The sequence below is a fragment of the Mytilus trossulus genome, chromosome 8 (assembly GCF_036588685.1).
Source record: "Mytilus trossulus isolate FHL-02 chromosome 8, PNRI_Mtr1.1.1.hap1, whole genome shotgun sequence".
In the NCBI taxonomy this organism is placed as follows: domain Eukaryota; kingdom Metazoa; phylum Mollusca; class Bivalvia; order Mytilida; family Mytilidae; genus Mytilus; species Mytilus trossulus.
This window is the reverse complement of record NC_086380.1, coordinates 73,311,918-73,331,543: the sequence shown is the minus strand read 5'-3', so window position 1 is coordinate 73,331,543 and position 19,626 is coordinate 73,311,918. Positions and strand designations below refer to the sequence as shown.

Genomic DNA, 19,626 nt, shown 5'->3' with positions numbered 1-19,626 from the left:
TGTATCCACAACTCCAGCTGAACCTCTTATTCAAAGTTATAGAAACAAATTTTTCAATCAAAACCATATTATACTATTGTCCTCCCCTTCCTTTGTTGTTGTCAGAACCATTTTATGGTTTCCCTTATCAAAGTATGGACTTTATTTGTAGGTACCCATCCTCTTCTGTACTTGCCTACACTTTCAAGAGTATGGTTAAATATCATTCCCTATTTTTAAACCACATTTTTACTTTTCTTACCTTTTCCGTAGATTCCTCTGCTAGAGCTCTTGTTATAGAAAGCAAGAGCAAGATTTTATGGAAGACAGATTAATTTTAAAACTAACCCTAATTTAAGACTTCATTCATACATTTTTGTATTATATAAAATGATCAGTCAATGTGTGTTCTATAAGGATCCCTAGTCTGAGCTGTGTTGGATAGAAATCGACCTGATGTAACTCAACACCAAAACATCTATTGACCTATTTCGGTTTTGAAAAATAATCAACAGAAAGTCTGGGACTGTTTGCAAGTTGCATCATTAATCGAATGGTAAAAAACAGACTAAACTTCCATCTTTTATTTCATTGTATTTTGTATATGAATGTTCCAAAATCAATCAGGGTCTTGTACATGTACTTTTGTTTCATGGATGGATATCCATATCCTTTGTTTATTATATTGTATGTATAATTGTGACTACATTTTGTTTCAATTGGTCCTGCAGCTATAAAAGATGAATTATGATGTGAACCCTTTGGTCCAGGTGAGCTAAAAAAAACAAATAAAAACATAAATACTCTTACATCTGTATCTTTATTTGTAAGTACTTATAATTCAATTATTACTTGAAAATAAAATCATGAACAGTAGATCACAATAACAAGAAATAACTTAGAATACAAATAATGGAGGTGGTCTGATTTGCATCAAATGGTAATAAATTCATCCGACAATTGAAGGATAGTTCTCATGTTTCACAATGAAAAACAAACAAAGATTTTTTTCCCGTAAATAAGATGATGTTTCCCTCACATGCATGAGATGACAAATTAAACAATATCAACTGTTAACAGTCAAAACATTTTATTTCTGAGAAATGATGACAATGTTAATTACCTTTTCAAGAGTACAACAAAATATACAAGTTTACTTAAATTAGATGACATTTCCCCTATATTTATGAGATGACAGATGAAACAACTGATTATCTAACTTTGAGAACCGGTGACAATGTTTATCCCTATCCAAGCCATACAATTGATTATACAAGTCTTCTTGTTAACCTCCCACAAACGAGGAACTAAAAATTTGTCACAATAGCTGATTTGCATTCCTGGGCAATCTCCCAAGGATTCACATATCACGAAACACTTTCTGTCTTTTTTGGAGAATCTTTCTCCTTTTTCTCATCTTTTGTGTCTGTTTTCTCTTCACTCGTTACAGTTTTCTGGTCGTCAGTCTTATTTTCCACCTTCTTTTCACTACTGTCTGATTTCACCGACATCTCACCTAACTTCTCGGCCACTTTATCTGTGTCTTTATTATCTCCATCTCCATTCTCAAGTCTCTCTGTCAAGGAAAAAAAGTTTCAATAAATGACTACTTTCTTTCCTATATTTCCTGAGCAATTGACATGTTAAGAACACTCACAAACGTATTTTACACTTTAATCTTAACACATTCTTTATATGCCTGTCCAAAGTCAGGAGCCTGTAGGTCAGGGGTTGTCTTGTGTTGGCATATTTGTTCTTTGTAGTTTGCTTTGTTATTAATTAGGCCTCTAATTCCTAAAATGTTGGGACCAAAACTTCCAAAACCAATCCCAAGCTTCCTTTTGTGGTCATAAACCTTGTGTTAAAATTTCATAGATTTCTATTCACTTTTACTAAAGTTAGAGTGCGAAAACTAAAAGTATTCAGACGATGACAATGACGCCAACGCCATACCAATATACAACCAAAAAATTTTCAATAAATAATTTTTAAATAAAAACTGCAAAATTTCCTTAAAATTATTAATTTGGTGGGGGCAGCAACGGGTTGTCCGATTTGTCTAAATTTCAAGGCAGATAGATCTTGACCTGATACACAATCAAACCCCTGTCATATTTGCTCTAAATGCTTTGGTTTCAGAGTTATAAGCCAAAATCTACATTTTACCCCTATGTTCTATTTTAAGCCATGGTGGCCACCTTGGTCGGTTGGCAGGGTCACGCCACACATTTTTTAAACTAGATCCCCCAATGATGATTGTGGCCAAGTTGGGTTGAATTTTGGTAAGTAGTTTCAGAGGAGAAGATTTTTGTACAAGTTTAAAGGCGACAAATGGCGGACGCCAAGTGATGAGAAAAGCTCACTTGAAATACAACATCAATAAATGATGTCACAATTAATTGTCATGAACTCCATATACTATCAAATCAAATTGTTAGTATATATATACTCATCTGAGGAAGTAAAACTATCTAAAAATGATTTTAATAAAATTAAATACTATGTGAATTGTTGACAATGATGATGGAAGACATGTTTTGTCTAGCCATTGAACCTTCTTTCTATGCAGGCAATGTAAAAGTGTGACATAAACTTACCTAATTTTTCTTTCTCTAGAAGCTTTACATTGCTCGTCTTTGCTTCGTTAAACTTTTCATTGAATTTCTGTGCATCTGAAAACAAAAGCATAAAATATGAAGGTGACGAGATGGTCTAATGTTCATATTGTCAGGAATGATGACTCTACCTTTAATTTTGTGCGTACTGAAAAGTGTGTCAATTTTCAGATGCATTCCCTCTGAAATAATAAACTTCAGCTTTTACTGTCACCAAATTAAACCTATCAGTTTTTACTGACAGAAAATCTGGTCTTTGTAATACCTTGATCATTTAAACATCCAACTATACCAAATATTTGACAGGGCGAAAAGTTTCTTTTCAACTCAGAACTGATTAAAAGTTGGTAAGTATTTTTTCTATAGAGTTTGTAGAAAGTGCAGACCTACATGTAAGTTTGGATATCGGTCGATTTCCAGAAAAGCTGTTTAGTATTTTAATGAGACAAACAAATGGAAGTTTTTAACGACCTTGACTGGCTATACAGCCCTTGCACGGTCGGTGTTAAGTAAATGCAATTTCATATTTTATATCTATACTGCAATATATATAATTTGATTGAAAACTTGTGCCAATGGCCTAGATGTGACTTACAAAGTAGCTCTATACATAAGAGGGATTTTTTGAATGAATGAATTTAACACGTTCCTTCATTTTCATAAATATGAGACAAGACAGTTTCAATAACTTTGTTATTTTGCAAGTCAGATATATAAGTGACAATCAACATGGAGATTTCAGTCCGCCCGTCACTATACTATCATCATTCAACAAATGGCCTACGTTCACAACCATTTGGAAGGAAATGCACATAGAGCTTATGTTCATCTCTTAATATGGATAGATGGACCTCAAGATGGAAAATGTTTAGTCTTATAAAAAAGAAGATGTGGTGTGATTGCCAATGAGACAACTATCCACAAAAGATCAAAATGACACAAACATTAACAACTATAGGTCACCATACGGCCTTCATCAATGAGCAAAGCCCAAACCGCATAGTCAGCTATAAGAGCGATAGTCTTGTTTTGCCTGCATATAGCAAATAATCAAAAGTCCTTTTTTAAAGTAGAGGTGCCTTTCTTCTTATCAAATATTTCCTGGTGGTTTTTTTTTTTTAGAATGGATGAATTATAAAGCAACACAATGAGAGAAAGGCCATAGACAAAGAACAACTTGTAACCACAATTCAATTCTGTTCAAAATTTATAATAAAGAATAATTAAATTCCTCAAGGATTGTAAGAAAGGGACTGACAAAGTCAAGCACACAAAGCTTGTTTTGCTAATTATCTTCCTGGTTACTGTAGCACGCTTCCTCCATCTTTTAAAGGAGCACTAGCTACGATATATATAAAAAAATAAAGTAATTTTTTTTTTAGATTAATCATTAATTAAATTGGAATAATGAAATAATAATTTGCATTTAGCAATCAATTTGCTTTAATTTTGTTGAAATAAGCGATTATACATAATTTTTGACTGATTTACTTGCAAGTGAAAACGTCATCACCATTCTAACCGGTATTCATGTGAACTTAATTTAACCCCCTAGCTAGAGACTGACAACGCATGCATTGTACGTGAACTGGTTATTTAAAGAAAAAGAATGTCAACAATGAAAGTGAAACTACGGTAAATCATTTGATTACTAATTCGATCCACATGAATCATTCTTATACGGTTAAAAACAATGAGAAACTTATATTTTTAATCTATAAATTCAAATCAAACAGACCTATAAAAATCCAATTGCACGTGCTGGTTTAACCTATTCATATCTTTATTTGTGTTTACATCGCTTATATGGTCATCTGAGGTCAAATCGATAGTTAATTAGATGCCGTCTGGATTTAGATACACACGAAACGAACCTACATATCATCTACCTCATGCTCTGTAAACTGTTTATTTTAAACGTTTGATAGATTGGATAAATGTTTTACATTGTTATTAATCAAATATGAGAATTTGAGTCAAATTGGTGACCATGAATTTGACAGCTAGTGCCCCTTTAACTATATAACATTAAAAGACAATTATATGAAAGTGCAACCAAAGCTGATACAGATTTATAACACTTCCAAAATGGGCATTTATAATTATATTTGAGGTGAAGGAAAATCATAATAATTTGTCCTCAACCTCAATCTCTTATCATTTGTCATTTTGAAGAATAAAGAAAAATTCCAATTCTCAATGAATGACTGTAAGAAAGGGACTGACAAAGTCAAGCATAGAATCTTGCTTTGCTAATTATCTTTCTGATTACTGTTGCACTTCTATTGTATCTTTTAACTAGGGAACATTAAAAGAGAATTATATGGAAGTGCTTCAAAGTTAACATGAACTGAACATGACAAAATAAGGCATTACAACGAGGAAAATAAAGAGCTGCCCCATCAGGGCATGATTCTTCCATCTTTTTCAAGGAGTAAAATTCCAAACACCTAAAAGTCATATCAGAATAAATATAAATCTAATTTTTTGAGTTATTGTCTGACATTACAACGACAGACAATGGTACAATGTTTAGCAATACAAGTCCCATAAACGGCAGATTAAATTCAGGACACAAGCCAGATTTTCATAAGTCAGATGACAAATTAAAGATTTATGCAACCCTCTACATGCAGATTTCAGTCTGCTTGTAACAATACTATATTCACGTTATATAAATGGCCAGAGTTAAGACAGTTGATTGATTAGGTCAGATATAAGTGACACTCAACATGGAGAATTCAGTCCGCCCGTCACTATACTATCATCATACCAAATTATATACTTCTGTCTGTTCTATGTTTATAATAATATGTAGACTTGCATATAATGACCTGACTTTTAGTGTCTGCCATGAATTACCAAATCAAAAATTACTTCTTGTTGCAGAATAACTTTTTATAAAAGGCCTTGGCAGCTCTTATCTGAATAATGACAAAATGATATTATCAAGACAATTTTTACCATTATCCCTTAAATATAAACCAAAAGCAATTATTTTACATGTACTAGGAGCTATGGCACTGTTTGTAAGAAAGGGACTGACAAAGTCAAGCACACCAAGCTTGTTTTGCTAATTATCTTCCTGGTTACTGTAGCAATCTTCCTTTATCTTTTAACTATATAACATTAAAAGACAATTATAGGAAAGTGCATTCATTCATAGCTAATACATGTAGAATTATAGGTAGTTTCGTTTTTTATACTGAATATATCATATGGAATATCTAGAGGAGCTCGTTTAAGGCGAGTTAAGTTATTCCACATGATATAGTCAGTATCACAAACAAAACTACCTATTATACTGTTTATCAGTAATTATGACGTCACACAATGTATTGCCTAATATTTTCAGTGATACAGCCAGTACTTTGATACTCGAAAATATTAGGCAGTAAGATCAAAGAGAAAACATACCAATTACCAATAAAGATTAATAACACTTCAGAAAATGGGCCTTCATAAATATATTTGAATTTTGAAGCCAAGGAAAATCATACAAATTTATGTCAACAACCTTAACCACAATTTTACAAATAATTGAAATCTACAAGTCACTGAACCTTGGCATATTTAAAATGGTCCTAGTAAAGACAGAATAATTGGGTCAGATATAAGCGACACTCAACATGATATGTTCAGTCCGCCCGTCACTAAACTATCATCATACCAAATTTACAAAGACATGAAAGATAGATCTGGTGTCATGTTTGTATTATCAATACTTTCATTTTAACAAAACCATTTCAATTCTTGTACAATAATAGAGCTGCTAAAGATGACTGCGATAGCTATACATATTGAAGAGATAAAGGACTAACCAGAGGCAGATGGGAGGGAACTTAATTTCCTCCTTTTCTGCACTCACTTTGAATCATTGAATAACCTGTATTTACCAATAGTTTGAATATAATGACTGATTGGGTCAGATATAAGTGACACTCAACATGGAGAATTCAGTCCGCCCGTCACTATACTATCATCATACCATATCATTGTTAATAACTATCACCACAACATTTTCATGCAAATAGATTCAAACGCTGGTAAGACTAGTGCATAAGTTAATAAAGCCAATCTAAAGTCAGGAAATTCCTATCAAGACATATTTATCAAAAGATTGGTTATTGCTTTCTAATTAACCTCCATGGCCAGTCACTAACATTTTATGCTTGAAAATGTTAAAGGGAAGAACTTGTTTTATTAACAATTTACTCAATTGGTACTAGGTTCCTTGTTTTAAGAAAAATTATAAACCCAATAAAAGTCCCCCCTCATATGAATGAATAATCCTCCAGATGAAAGGAGATGCAAGGTATAATAGACATATGAAGATGTGGTGTGAGTGTCAATGAGACAACTCTCCATCCAAATAAAAATTTATAAAAGTAAGCATGTTAAGGAGGGTAATCAAAGCCTGAAAGGCTGTAAAAGCAATTGCTGCCATGTTTATGTTTTGGGGACTTTTTTTTCATCCACATATATTTAAGAATTAAACATGACAGGAGTGTTGTCTAGTGAGAATTAAGAAGGTTTTAACTTTATATCAATTAAAGACTTTAGCAGAAAGTCATTTTCAATATGTTTTATATTTCACAAGGAGACAACACGTTTACCCGGCTAAAGTTGGGGTCAAATATACATGTGCTGAAACATATAACTCCAAGAGAAATTCTTATGGATTATCCCCTAGTAGTGTTTGTAACTGGGCAATAATTTCCTTTATTGATTTAATTTTCATAATTAATTTAAATTTAACACTTCAGTTAAAACATTATAACTTTTCAGACGCAAATGTTGAAAAACGGGAAAGAAACAAAATATTTTACAAGACATAAACATGTAAAAAATAAATATATATTTCAGCTGACTAAAAATAATTTCATAATGTTACTTTGTCATTATTTCTTAAAAACTAAGTCCCAAACATTATTGCTTAGTTGATATGTGTCATCCTCATGCGGTACGAGATAACTATAATTCTCGTGCAATCCCGAAAAGAGGGGCCACCACAGACAAACATGACATTAAATCGTCATTATACGAACAAGAACAAACAGCTCTAAATTGCTTTGATATTTATCCAATTTTCAGGAAACATTGTGAAAATGATCTTCAATATTTTGAAAACATGTGAAATAAAATTGCAAACACGGTGGACCGTCGAGGGTCAACAAACGTAGTAGACTCGTCCATTGGAAAGACGAGGATAATGGTTTCATCATTTGTCATGCATACCCAGTTTTGAATATGATATCCAAACAGGATGTACTTTTTTTAATCTATGAAACTAGAAAATTCCAAATTGTAAATATCTCTTCATCTGGACTTGGCATCTTTCACGTTTGGACTGGTCCATTTCATTAGTAAGGTGATCGATAAATCTTACGGAGTTATGACAAAAAAGGAAAACAAACTTATTGATAACTATTTACACCACTGGGTCGATGCCACTGCTGGTGGACGTTTCGTCCCCGTGGGTATCACCAGCCCAGTAGTCAGCACTTCGGTGTTGACATGAATATCAATTATATGGTCATTTTTATAAATTTTCTGTGTACAAAACTTTGAATTTTTCGAAAAACTAAGGATGTTCTTACCCCAGGAGTAGATAACCTTAGCCGTATTTGGCACAACTTTTTGGAATTTTGGGTCCTCAATGCTCTTCAACTTTGTATTTGTTTGGCTTTCAAACTATTTTGATCTGAGCGTCACTGATGAGTCTTATGTAGACGAAACACGCGTCTGGCGTATAAAATTATAATCCTGGTACTTTTGATAACTATTTATTGTTATGTGTTTTTAACAAGGGTTTCGTTCCTCTAAATTATTTGTGCAAACAAATCAACAAAATAGGTCAGTTAACTTTGTCTATTTTTAGATTACAGGTAATCATTTGACACTACGTATAACCTGTCTATATAACCTGTGTAGTGATTTTGATTTTACGATAAATTTATGAATGAACGACAATTTTATGAATGAACAAGAGCACCTGACCTCTTTCTTAAAAAAAACACCAATTAAACATATAAAAGATAATTCAGTCAAATTTTCAATACTAATTCAACAACTGAAATTATTCCATATTTTGTTGAAACATCGTACGAATGGAAAACGGAATCGCAGGTTTAAAAATGCATTTTTTTCACTCGGACGTCTATGTTTTTTGATAGTCAAACGGTTGTCCCCCTAAATACAAAAATACATCTACAAGAACGTATACTGAAACTTCTTAAATCCACTTACGTTTTTCAAAAGTTTCAAGCTATGTATTGCATAAGAAAACATACATACATGTAGGTGTTTAAGAATGACAGACCAGGAGCCTGTTTAACAAAATACTATGGCTTGATCTGGACGGAGTCTCTGATCTGGGTCACAAAGATGGCCATACGCGACGGCATGAAAGCAATTGCTTTAAAAAATGATTGTAAGGAAGGGACTGACAAAGTCAAGCACACAGAGCTTGTTTTGCTAATTATCTTCCTGGTTACTGTAGCACTCTTCCTTTATCCTTTAACTATATAACATTAAAAGAAAATTATAGGAAAGTGCATTTAAACTCAACATTAATTAAAGAACACTGAATAATTTGTCTTCATAATTTGTTCTTGTGTGATGAAAAAATCATGCTCAAATGTAAATGTCTTTAATGTAACATCACAATTTCACCAAGAATAGAAATATATAATAGACCACTTTCGAGTTTGTCCGTCACCGAAAAAAACTTGTCAAATATTCGAACCTTTATGATGTCATTTAACAGAAAGAGGGGATCACCTGTATCCCTGCACTATTAACGTTCATCAAGCGTCTTAGTGATCGTCATTGTGCAGGATAAACTAGAAATAACATTTTTTTCCACAGGTACACCTTAGCACAATTCCCTTATGATAGCAGTGCTGAATCTGTCTACATTACTTCTTCATACTATTTGACTTGCCTATATATATTTATAGAACAGTTTGGCAATATAACATTGATTTATTTGAAACAGAGAGTGATTGGGTCAGATATAAGTGACACTCAACATGGAGAATTCAGTCCGCCCGTCACTATACTATCATCATACCACACTTGAAATAATTTCAGCTTACAATACCTATATTTATCATCATGATCATTTAACAGCAAAACCTTTTAAGGTGGAACCTAACACTACAGGGAGATAACTCTGTAAAGTCAGCTAAACATTTAAATTACGTTGTGTTGTAAAGTGAATATTAAGCTTTTCAGTGATCAAAATTTGTGTTTGTCAAACTGCTATATATATAACCAGTGTAATTTTTCTAATAAAATGGTTGGTTCAAAATTATTATATTTTTGCTGAAGGGTCAAAGTAAAACACTTAGTCAAAATTTAATGAAAATTAACTGAGCCAAATTAATTTCAGTTAAAGTATTGGGTACCACCTTAATCCATGTTTATGTAACAAAATAATCCTGAGGATAACTGTACTAGTTATAAATAGGGCCGATATTTAGGACTACCAATTCTAATTAAAACCATTAAGGAAAACAGAAAGTACCAGCTGGGAAGTCATTAAAGGTAATAATTTGTAACATTTTTTTAGTAACGTCTAGTAAAGAAATTTAGAGAAGAAAAAAGATATAAGGAATGACTAAAAGATTGATTCAAAGTGGGTTGCTAAACATGAAATTTATTTGACAAAGGATTACAGAAGAACTGCAAATTTTCACTTTTCTGCACACATACACAATGATACAGTACTCATTTAAAATAAGTCTATACAAATGTTTGGCAACTACTACTTAGTACAATTGATCAGATACAAGCGACACTCAACATGCAAATTTCAGTCCGCCCGTCACTATATTATCATCATTCCATACAAGTAGATTTAAAAACTCATGCTTAATCTAGATATGATTCAGAAATTAAGGATATTCAAGTCAAACACAGATACATCTAAAACAAAGCAAAAGTTTCAAAAGAAAACAATAATAAAATGTCACTTTTGTTGCTAGATATAACAAACCTTTTATGATTTTTCATTCAAAACATAACACCGACAGGAATAATAAACAATATCATATTCAAATAAGGTTAAAAATTTTAAATGAATTGAAATAATTTCAACACCGAACCTAGAAATTTGAACCCAAAATTAAATAGGTTTCTACCCCTTTTATATATGTTTTCTTTCTGTATCATTTCATTTAAGCATGGGAAACTTTAAGTAACACCAGAAAACCTGTTATCCGTTTAAATTTATTTTTAACCCATAAACTATAGGCATTTCCCATTTCCCTTTATGGAACTGTAACACTGTCTGTAAGAAAGGGACTGACAAAGTCAAGCACACAAAGCTTGTTTTGCTAATTATCTTCCTGGTTACTGTAGCACTCTTCCTTTAACTTTTAACTATAAAACATTAAAAGAGAATTATAGGAAAGTGCCTTTGAAAGCCTCATTATAGAAAACCCTTTTTTTATGATTGAGACTTCAAAATTATTCTTAAAGCTAGGACAAAACTTAACATAAACACTATTGATCTACAAATAGAAATCCAAGTCATCCATTCAAAATGTAGACAATGTTTGATTTTCAAACAGAAATGACCAAATTTGACACTGACATAATATTCTTAACACCTTTCTCTTTACCTCACACAACCTTCTTATTACATACACAGCAACACACCATTCCTGCATACTTTTACACAGGGTTTTGATTGCATACTTTTACACAGGGTTTTGATTGATTCTTTAACCATTGAAACAATGTTGACTCTTGCAAAAGAGGGACGAAAGATACCAAAGGGACAGTCAAACTCATAAATCTAAAATAAACAGACAACGCCATGGCTAAAAAGGAAAAAGACAAACAGATAAACAATAGTGCACATGACACAACATAGAAAACTAAAGAATAAACAACACGAACCCCACCAAAAACTAGGGGTGATCTCAGGTGCTCCGGAAGGGTAAGTGAAATGAAGATGTTTTTAGAAATTGTAACATTGTCATTGAAGTGTTTGAGATGATCATAGTGTCCTGTTTGTATGATGTTAGTAAAAACAAAATGACTGATTAGGTCAGATATAAGTGACACTCAACATGGAGATTTCAGTCCGCCCGTCACTATACTATCATCATACCACTCTCATTCAAGTATACTATATCTTATAAACAACATTTCAAATCTTGTGCTTATAAAGATAAATGTACTATTTATATATATGTATACAGTGAAGATATCTAAAACTACTGGTTACTAGCTCATATTGATAAAGGATGATAAAATATATTGAAAACAGCAAATGATTGATAATGCCACCCTCAGTTATTTTGTGGTAGCCAAAGTGCCCCAAGAGAACCATCTAGGTCAATTAACAACCTGTGTTGGCAGATTAATGATACAACAGTTGAACTACTTTCAAACCTAAGGGACCAAAGAGTTTTTTGTTTAATGGTGTTAGAAAGACTAAACAGTAATTACTCTCCAATAAATACCAACATATTCTTTTTACTTTTCAGTACACATACTGTTCTCACTTGAATAACTTTATGTGTATTGAATTATTTGTAGTGTCAGACCAAATAGGCAGAATGATTGGGTCAGATATAAGTGACACTCAACATAGAGAATTCAGTCCGCCCGTCACTAGACTATCATCATTCCATAGTTATCGTACTAATTACCTAACAGAATTTAAAACATGTATTTCTTTTAAGGTAAATTTTCATAACTATCAAATTTTGATATGTACACATGGTACATGTACGTATGCAAGCTGAAAGAGTATTAATGTTTAATTCAATATTTTCGGTTCTTTTTTAATTTTAGGTTTCCAATGTTGTTTAGACTTGGCAAATCAGCTGAAAGAACTAATAAAATCAACGGTACCAATTTTGTTGCACCAGATGCGCATTTCGACAAAACATGTCTCTTCAGTGATGCTCGTGGCCAAAATATTTGAAATCCAAAGCTTATCTTTGGACTCTGCTAAAAGGAATGTGTGATCCAAGTGGTTTTACAAATATACAGCTGATATACCTAATGCCAGGAAATATCTGCAAAGAAGACTTGAACTTACAATTTAACCCCTATAATTTAAACTAGGTAGAGAAAAAATAGTTTTAAAATGACTTTAACAGTCTTTATTCATTAGTACATGGACATGTCCAATGCCCCAGAGAAGTAAAAAAAAATTGACTACCATTTTCTGTTTAATGTCCATCAATGTGTCCAGGTTGTACAATTGTGTGCACAAATTTACTGTTTCTTGACCTCAAATGAAGTAAAATGACAGATAAGTCAGATATAAGTGACACTCAACATGATATGTTCAGTCCGCCCGTCACTATACTCTCATCATACCATATTTTATGTATTTTTCTATGCAGTACCTACAAAACTTTATTATCAAAAAGTGACCAACAAGATGGCAACAGAGAAAGGATTTATTACAATCTACTACTTAACCATGTTCAACAAAGGCGATTATTATCAAGACCCCTTTTATTTTCAAATTTTAATATTATTCTTTGGGGCTTTCAAAACTTCTCGTCATCAGCATGCATTGCATATGATATGTGATAAAAAATTAAAAAAAATAAAAAATTTGTTGTGTTGAGAATAAACCTAGTTTTAGATCTATAACATGTTTTTGAAATGTTGTCAAAAAGTGACTGACAAAGTCAAGTACAAAAACTAGCTTTGCTAATTAACTTTTGTTTACTGTAGCACTAACCTTTGACCTTTTAACTATGTAAGGTTAAAAGAACATTACAGGAAAGTGCACTTTTAACATAAAACATTATAAAAATTTTAATTTTGGATGTGTTGGGACAGTCTTCAAATTTTCCCTTTGACACATTGTACCTAACAACAGCCCACTGAAGCAGTTATATCTCACGTTTTATCCATAAAACCATATGACAATTACAACTTTCAAAGAGCTAATGAATGCACTCTTTACTGAACTTTTTAGTCAATGATCTGTGGAGAAAACTTTTTTCAATTCTCTGGTAGATACATGTACCTTCCTTCCAAAAATATTTTTCAAATCAATATTCAAAACCTACTTTCAGCATTAGCAAATCGTATTGCCAATGTTTCTGGCTTAGCTTCTTCATCTGCATAATCAGCCGCCACACTCCATAACCAGGCACGATCACTCCCACAGTTTGGCTTTAATTCCATCTGTGCAGTAACTACAAAAAAGATCAAAGTTAAGAAAAAATATACCAGAATGCAAACAAAAGTGAGCACTTTATGTACATGTATGCAGACTAAAGATTGTTGACTCCTTTCAGTAGGAAATATGTTAATCAAATTGTCCATTTACATTGCTTAGAATACCCCCAATTTTCAGTATTTATCAACTCTTTATGAAATAATTGAAGATTTATAAAGGAGTTTAAACGAATCAACCTAATGATTAACTTTGTTTGTTTAATATTGGAAGATGGATTATTAAAAGCACAGGCCGTCTCTAAAATGCTTTTCATATTAGAATTTTAAAGTAACGTTTAAATAAATTCTTGAATTCTTTGATTGAAAATATGACTCAAACCTACTGAAATGATTAGCACAAACTTTCAGTGTTTTATCTCGTCTCATAAGAACACGTATCAAACCGGTTTCTTTATGCTTCAACAGCTTACAATCTCCAGTTCCACGTTCTTTCCATTCTGGAGGGTCAAAAGAATTGTCAAATCGAAATAGTTTTGCACGTCTGAAAATGTAAAATTATATATTTACTAAAACTTGTTTCAACAAAAGCCAGTGAAATAAATAATATTAAAATAATAAATTTGAAGATGTGGTATGATTGCCAAGAGACAGTTTTCCACCAAATACCAAATTTAAATGAAGGAGAAGTTACATGTACAACCAGATGCTCCGCAGGGCGTAGCTTTATACGACCGCAGATGTTGAACCCTGAACGGTTGGGGCAAGTATGGACACAACATTCAAGCTGGATTCCGCTCTAAATTTGGATTGTGATTAAATAGTTGACACAGCATAGGTTTCTGACACAGAATGAATGTATTCAAATGAACTTAAAATTTTTGTTTTCTCTTAGAGCAATTCACTATGCTGTTGAATATTAATCCTCTCAAAAAAATGTTTGAAGAAATTTTCTTTTTATTTATGAAATTTCAAATGAGAAAAATTGAACCCAATTTTTTAATCACATCCCCCTTTCCCTTATTCCAAAACTAATTTCAATTAAAAATATTCTAATGGAGTTTGCAACAATTACTACTCATTTAAATACATCATAAAATATTAAGATGTAAAAAAACTGCTTGTTATCACTGAATGGTAAAGATTATTTAAATTTATCAGTTGGTAGTAAAAAGTGAATATACATTGTATATTGTATATAACAAAGATTTAAGTTAATTCTGGACAAAGAAAGATAACTCCAATTAAAAAAAATTCTTGCAGATATTTCTTGCTTACTATACTGGACAAAGAAAGATAACTCTTAATTAAAAAAAATTTTGCTATTTCACAATATTGTGAAATTAGATATTTCTTGCCATTGCACAATACTGTGCAATTGAAAAGACTTGCTATTACACAATACTTAATATAATAATTTTAGATCCTGATTTGGACCAACTTGAAAACTGGGCCCATAATCAAAAATCTAAGTACATGTTTAGATTCAGCATATCAAAGAGGCCCAAGAATTTAATTTTTGTTTAACTCAAACTTAGTTTAATTTTGGACCCTTTGCACTTTAATTTAGACCAATTTTAAAACTGGACCAAAAATTAAGAATCTACATACACAGTTAGATTTGGCATATCAAAGAACCCCAATTATTCAATTTTTGATGAAATCAAACAATGTTTAATTTTGGACCTCGATTTGGGCCAACTTGAAAACTGGGCCAATAATCAAAAATCTAAGTACATTTTTAGATTCAGCATATCAAAGAACCCCAAGGTTTCAATTTTTGTTAAAATCAAACTAAGTTTAATTTTGGACCCTTTGGACCTTAATGTAGACCAATTTGAAAACGGGACCAAAAATTAAGAATCTACATACACAGTTAGATTCGGCATATTAAAGAACCCCAATTATTCAATTTTGATGAAATCAAACAAAGTTTAATTTTGGACCCTTTGGGCCCCTTTTTCCTTAACTGTTGGGACCAAAACTCCAAAAATCAATACCAACCTTCCTTTTATAGTCATAAACCTTGTGTTTAAATTTCATAGATTTCTATTTACTTATACTAACGTTATGGTGCAAAAACCAAGAAAAATGCTTATTTGGGTCCCTTTTTGGCCCCTTTTTCCTAAACTGTTGTGACCTAAACTCCCAAAATCAATACCAACCTTCCTTTTGTGGTCATAAACATTGTGTTTAAATTTCATTGATTTCTATTTACCTAAACTAAAGTTATTGTGCGAAAACCAAGAATAATGCTTATTTGAGCCCTTTTTTGGCCCCTAATTCCTAAACTGTTGGAACCAAAACTCCCAAAATCAATCCCAACCTTTCTTTTGTGGTCATGAACCTTGTGTCAAAATTTCATAGATTTCTATTAACTTAAACTAAAGTTATAGTGCGAAAACCAAAAAAATGCTTATTTGGGCCCTTTTTGGCCCCTAATTCCTAAAATGTTGGGACCAAAACTCCCAAAATCAATACCAGCCTTCCTTTTATGGTCATAAACCTTGTGTTAAAATTTCATAGATTTTTATTCACTTTTACTAAAGTTAGAGTGCGAAAACTAAAAGTATTCGGACGACGACGACGACGACGACGCCAACGTGATAGCAATATACGACGAAATTTTTTTCAAAATTTGCGGTCGTATAAAAATGTAGCAACTATAGGTCATCATTATGACATACATTTGTACTTTCAACTTTGAGCAAATGCAAACCACATAGTGAGCTGTTATACCTTTATTTCCCAGTGCCTGAAGGAAATATGAAGATTTTTTCACCCCAAAAATATGACGTTTCCAGGGTGAACATATCTTCATAGTTCACAAAGCCAAATGACATGAATGTTTTATTCCATTGCCTATACTTTTTTTTACTTCTGAATATAAAATTCACATAATTGTTTTCTTATTCGTTATGTTTTATAACTAATCACAACATACATTGTACACAATGATAATCAGTACCGAATTCAAGTTAAGGTGGTACCTAACACTACAGGGAGATAATTCTCTAAAATCGACTAAACGTTTAAATTACATTGGTGTTGTAAAGGGAATATTAAGCTTCTCAATGATCAAAATTGGTGTTTGTCAAACTGCTATATAACCAGTGTAATTTTTCTGATAATTTTTGAATTTTTTATAATTTTGTTAAAGGGTCAAAGTAAATACTTTGTCAAAATTTTATGAAAATTAAACGAGCCAAATTAATTTTAGTCAAAGTGTTGGGTACCACCTTAATTATTTATTCTTTTTTATTTGTTTGAAGATTTGAAATAATTTTTAAAATAAACCCTAAAATTGGCTAAATATTTTATTTAATAAAATTGAGAATGGAAATGGGGAATGTGTCAAAGAGACAACAACCCGACCAAATAAAAAACAACAGCAGAAGGTCACCAACAGGTCTTCAATGTAGCGAGAAATTCCCGCACCTGGAGGCGTCCTTCAGCTGGCCCCTTAAACATTAACCGCCAGTAACTTTTCACAATGCAATCAGACCTTCAGAGGGGAATATATGATTCTTGGAGTGGAATATGATGTTTTGTTCAACGTCACGTGTGATAGTTTCAACCAAAATCAACATGCTATAAAATAATATATTTTATCATCATTAGCCAGTTCACTTTTCTACAATTTATTTAATAAATTTGCTTTAAATGATAATCAACTTTTCTTGTTCCTTTTAAAGGAAAATATACCCATGTGTTACAAACACTGAGATGATTCTGATGAGAAACCTGGATCTCAAAAGTGCTTTCACAATATCAAAACACAATGGAAATTTACGTACATTACGACCAATGTCATCACTGTTTTTGAAATATATAAAATGTATTAGGAGAACTTAGCATAAGAATAGCCAGATCATACACAAAATTTCAGATGGTCCACAGGACTACTGATTAACCATGTTTTGGTAGTCCTCCTCTATTTTAGGAGGGCACCGGACTACCAGACTACCGTAAGTGTCGAACCCTGACACACATGTTTTTTTTAGCCTTATAGGAAATAGGAGGGAAGCCTAGACTTCAGATGGACAAAGTGAACTTAAATATGCAACATTTTTAATACTAACAACTTTAATACTTCTTCTTCCTCTTCCTCCAATGATTTAACCTCTATTTCTGGTAACTTTATCACAGGTTCAAAATGGATTTCTGGAGATTCATCAACTGATTCATCATGCTGTAATAAACAATTGAAAATATATTATATGTTTAAACATTCATGGACCCCCTTTGTTTGTCGTAGGAAACAGTCAGTCTATAGATGTTTTAACACCTGCATGCATATTACATTTGAACATGTACTATTAGTTTGCAATAACGTCAAACAAGGTCCTGTAGCTACATTTGTAATACATACACCTTATCGCTATTTGTACGCCTGACGCCATTACTGGACATCACACAGGTTCTTATAGGTACAATATGTACGCCTCCGGGTACGGGAATTTATTGTTACATTGAAGACCTGTTGGTGACCTTCTGCTGTTATTTTAGCTATGGTTGGGTTGTTGTCTCTTTGACACATTCCCCATTTCCATTCTCAATTTTATCTTGTAGTAATTTGGCTTTATAATACAAAATATCTGATGCCACAATGGAAATTTGATTGTTGTATAACACCAATAGTTCAAGCTGTACAGTTTCTTGGGCACAGGTCAGCCGGGAATAGCAATAAGATGTTACTGTGTAATGTATACTATACTATACTCTATAGGAATAGGGCTCTTCACGGTTAGTTCGGCCATATTGGATAGGGGGCAGATTTTCATAATAGAGGTAAAAATGGTGTGAAAAATATGGGAAAACATCATTAAAACAGAGCTGTTGCTTGGAAACACACATAGGATTTCCCACACTTTCATACTATTTCCACCTCCTTCCAAAAAATCTGCCCCCTATCCAATATGGCCGAACTAACCATGAAGAGCCCTATTTAGGCTGTAAAATTATGCGTCACAATTTAAAACATTTGACTGAGGTCGTGATCGTTGCAAAAATCAAGAGTAATTTAGAGCAAATTTATCTATCTACCTATCTATTGAACAGGACCAAAAGTTAACATAGAAAGGGGACCCAAATGAAATCTTGGTTTTTGCAAATTGTGCAACATTCAAACAATAATCCTGTCAACCTGCTATGGCATTAAGACTTGAGTTACATATGTTTCCTCCCCGTTTTGGACTGGTAATACTTATAGATTTTTATTTATCTGTGCTCTACAAATTCATCAAACTCCCAACCCTCCCCCTTTTCCCATAAATTGTTCATATATTTTCGAAATCCTTTTCCTCTTACCCAAAAATAACTACACATTAAGATAGAACAAAAGAAAGGAAATTTAAATCGGGATTAATTTTACCTTATCATCTGCCATGTTCAGAGGATGGGGATCGATTTATTTCACGTTTTCTGGATGCTGAAAATGGCGCTTTCGAAAGCTTCTTGGTTCGCTCTAAAAAATGTTGCAGAAATAACAGTATATACTACAAATAATGAAAAATTGTAGTTCGAGCTCTGTTGAAATAAGACAACCACTATTATATCGTCTGAATTTTGTCCCTTCCTTTGTCGTCGTTTTGAAAAGTCATCCCCATCTTTTTTCTAAGTTTAAGATTTATCTCCCTTGCAACATGCATAAATAATGAATCGGACACGGTAACGGGGTGAACTATCCGCAATTACGCTGAAGAAAGAGGGGACCAAGGGGTTTAACTGTAATGCCAAAATGCCAATATGCTGTTTTGGGGAAATCTAATTCATTGTTTATATCTGTTATCCTGAAAATATATATTTAAAAGTAAAATTTCAATTCGGTTCCTTACCTAGAAGAAGAAGAAGAAAGTAATCTTTATTT

At 32.5% G+C, this 19,626-nt stretch overlaps 1 protein-coding gene across 1 annotated transcript; it reads right to left on the bottom strand.

Moving 5' to 3' along the window:
• Positions 1–785: 785 nt before the first annotated feature.
• Positions 786–19,414, bottom strand: LOC134681391 (ran-specific GTPase-activating protein-like). Its single transcript, XM_063540993.1, has 6 exons — positions 19,132–19,414; positions 17,840–17,949; positions 14,144–14,301; positions 13,649–13,777; positions 2,577–2,651; positions 786–1,555 (listed from the first exon to the last, which is right to left on the bottom strand). Exons 1-6 carry the CDS (start codon positions 19,144–19,146, stop codon positions 1,347–1,349), a joined length of 696 nt encoding a protein of 231 aa, XP_063397063.1. The 5' UTR covers positions 19,147–19,414; the 3' UTR covers positions 786–1,346.
• Between the last annotated feature and the right edge of the window lie 212 nt (positions 19,415–19,626).

Excerpts from the sequence above, each read along its gene's own strand:
- LOC134681391 (XM_063540993.1), bottom strand. Across the intron at positions 14,302-17,839 it reads GAAGAAGAAGTATTAAAGTT|ACGTGCAAAACTATTTCGAT; the intron begins GTTAGTATTAAA and ends TTACATTTTCAG. Across the intron at positions 1,556-2,576 it reads TCTAGAGAAAGAAAAATTAG|AGAGACTTGAGAATGGAGAT; the intron begins GTAAGTTTATGT and ends TTTCCTTGACAG.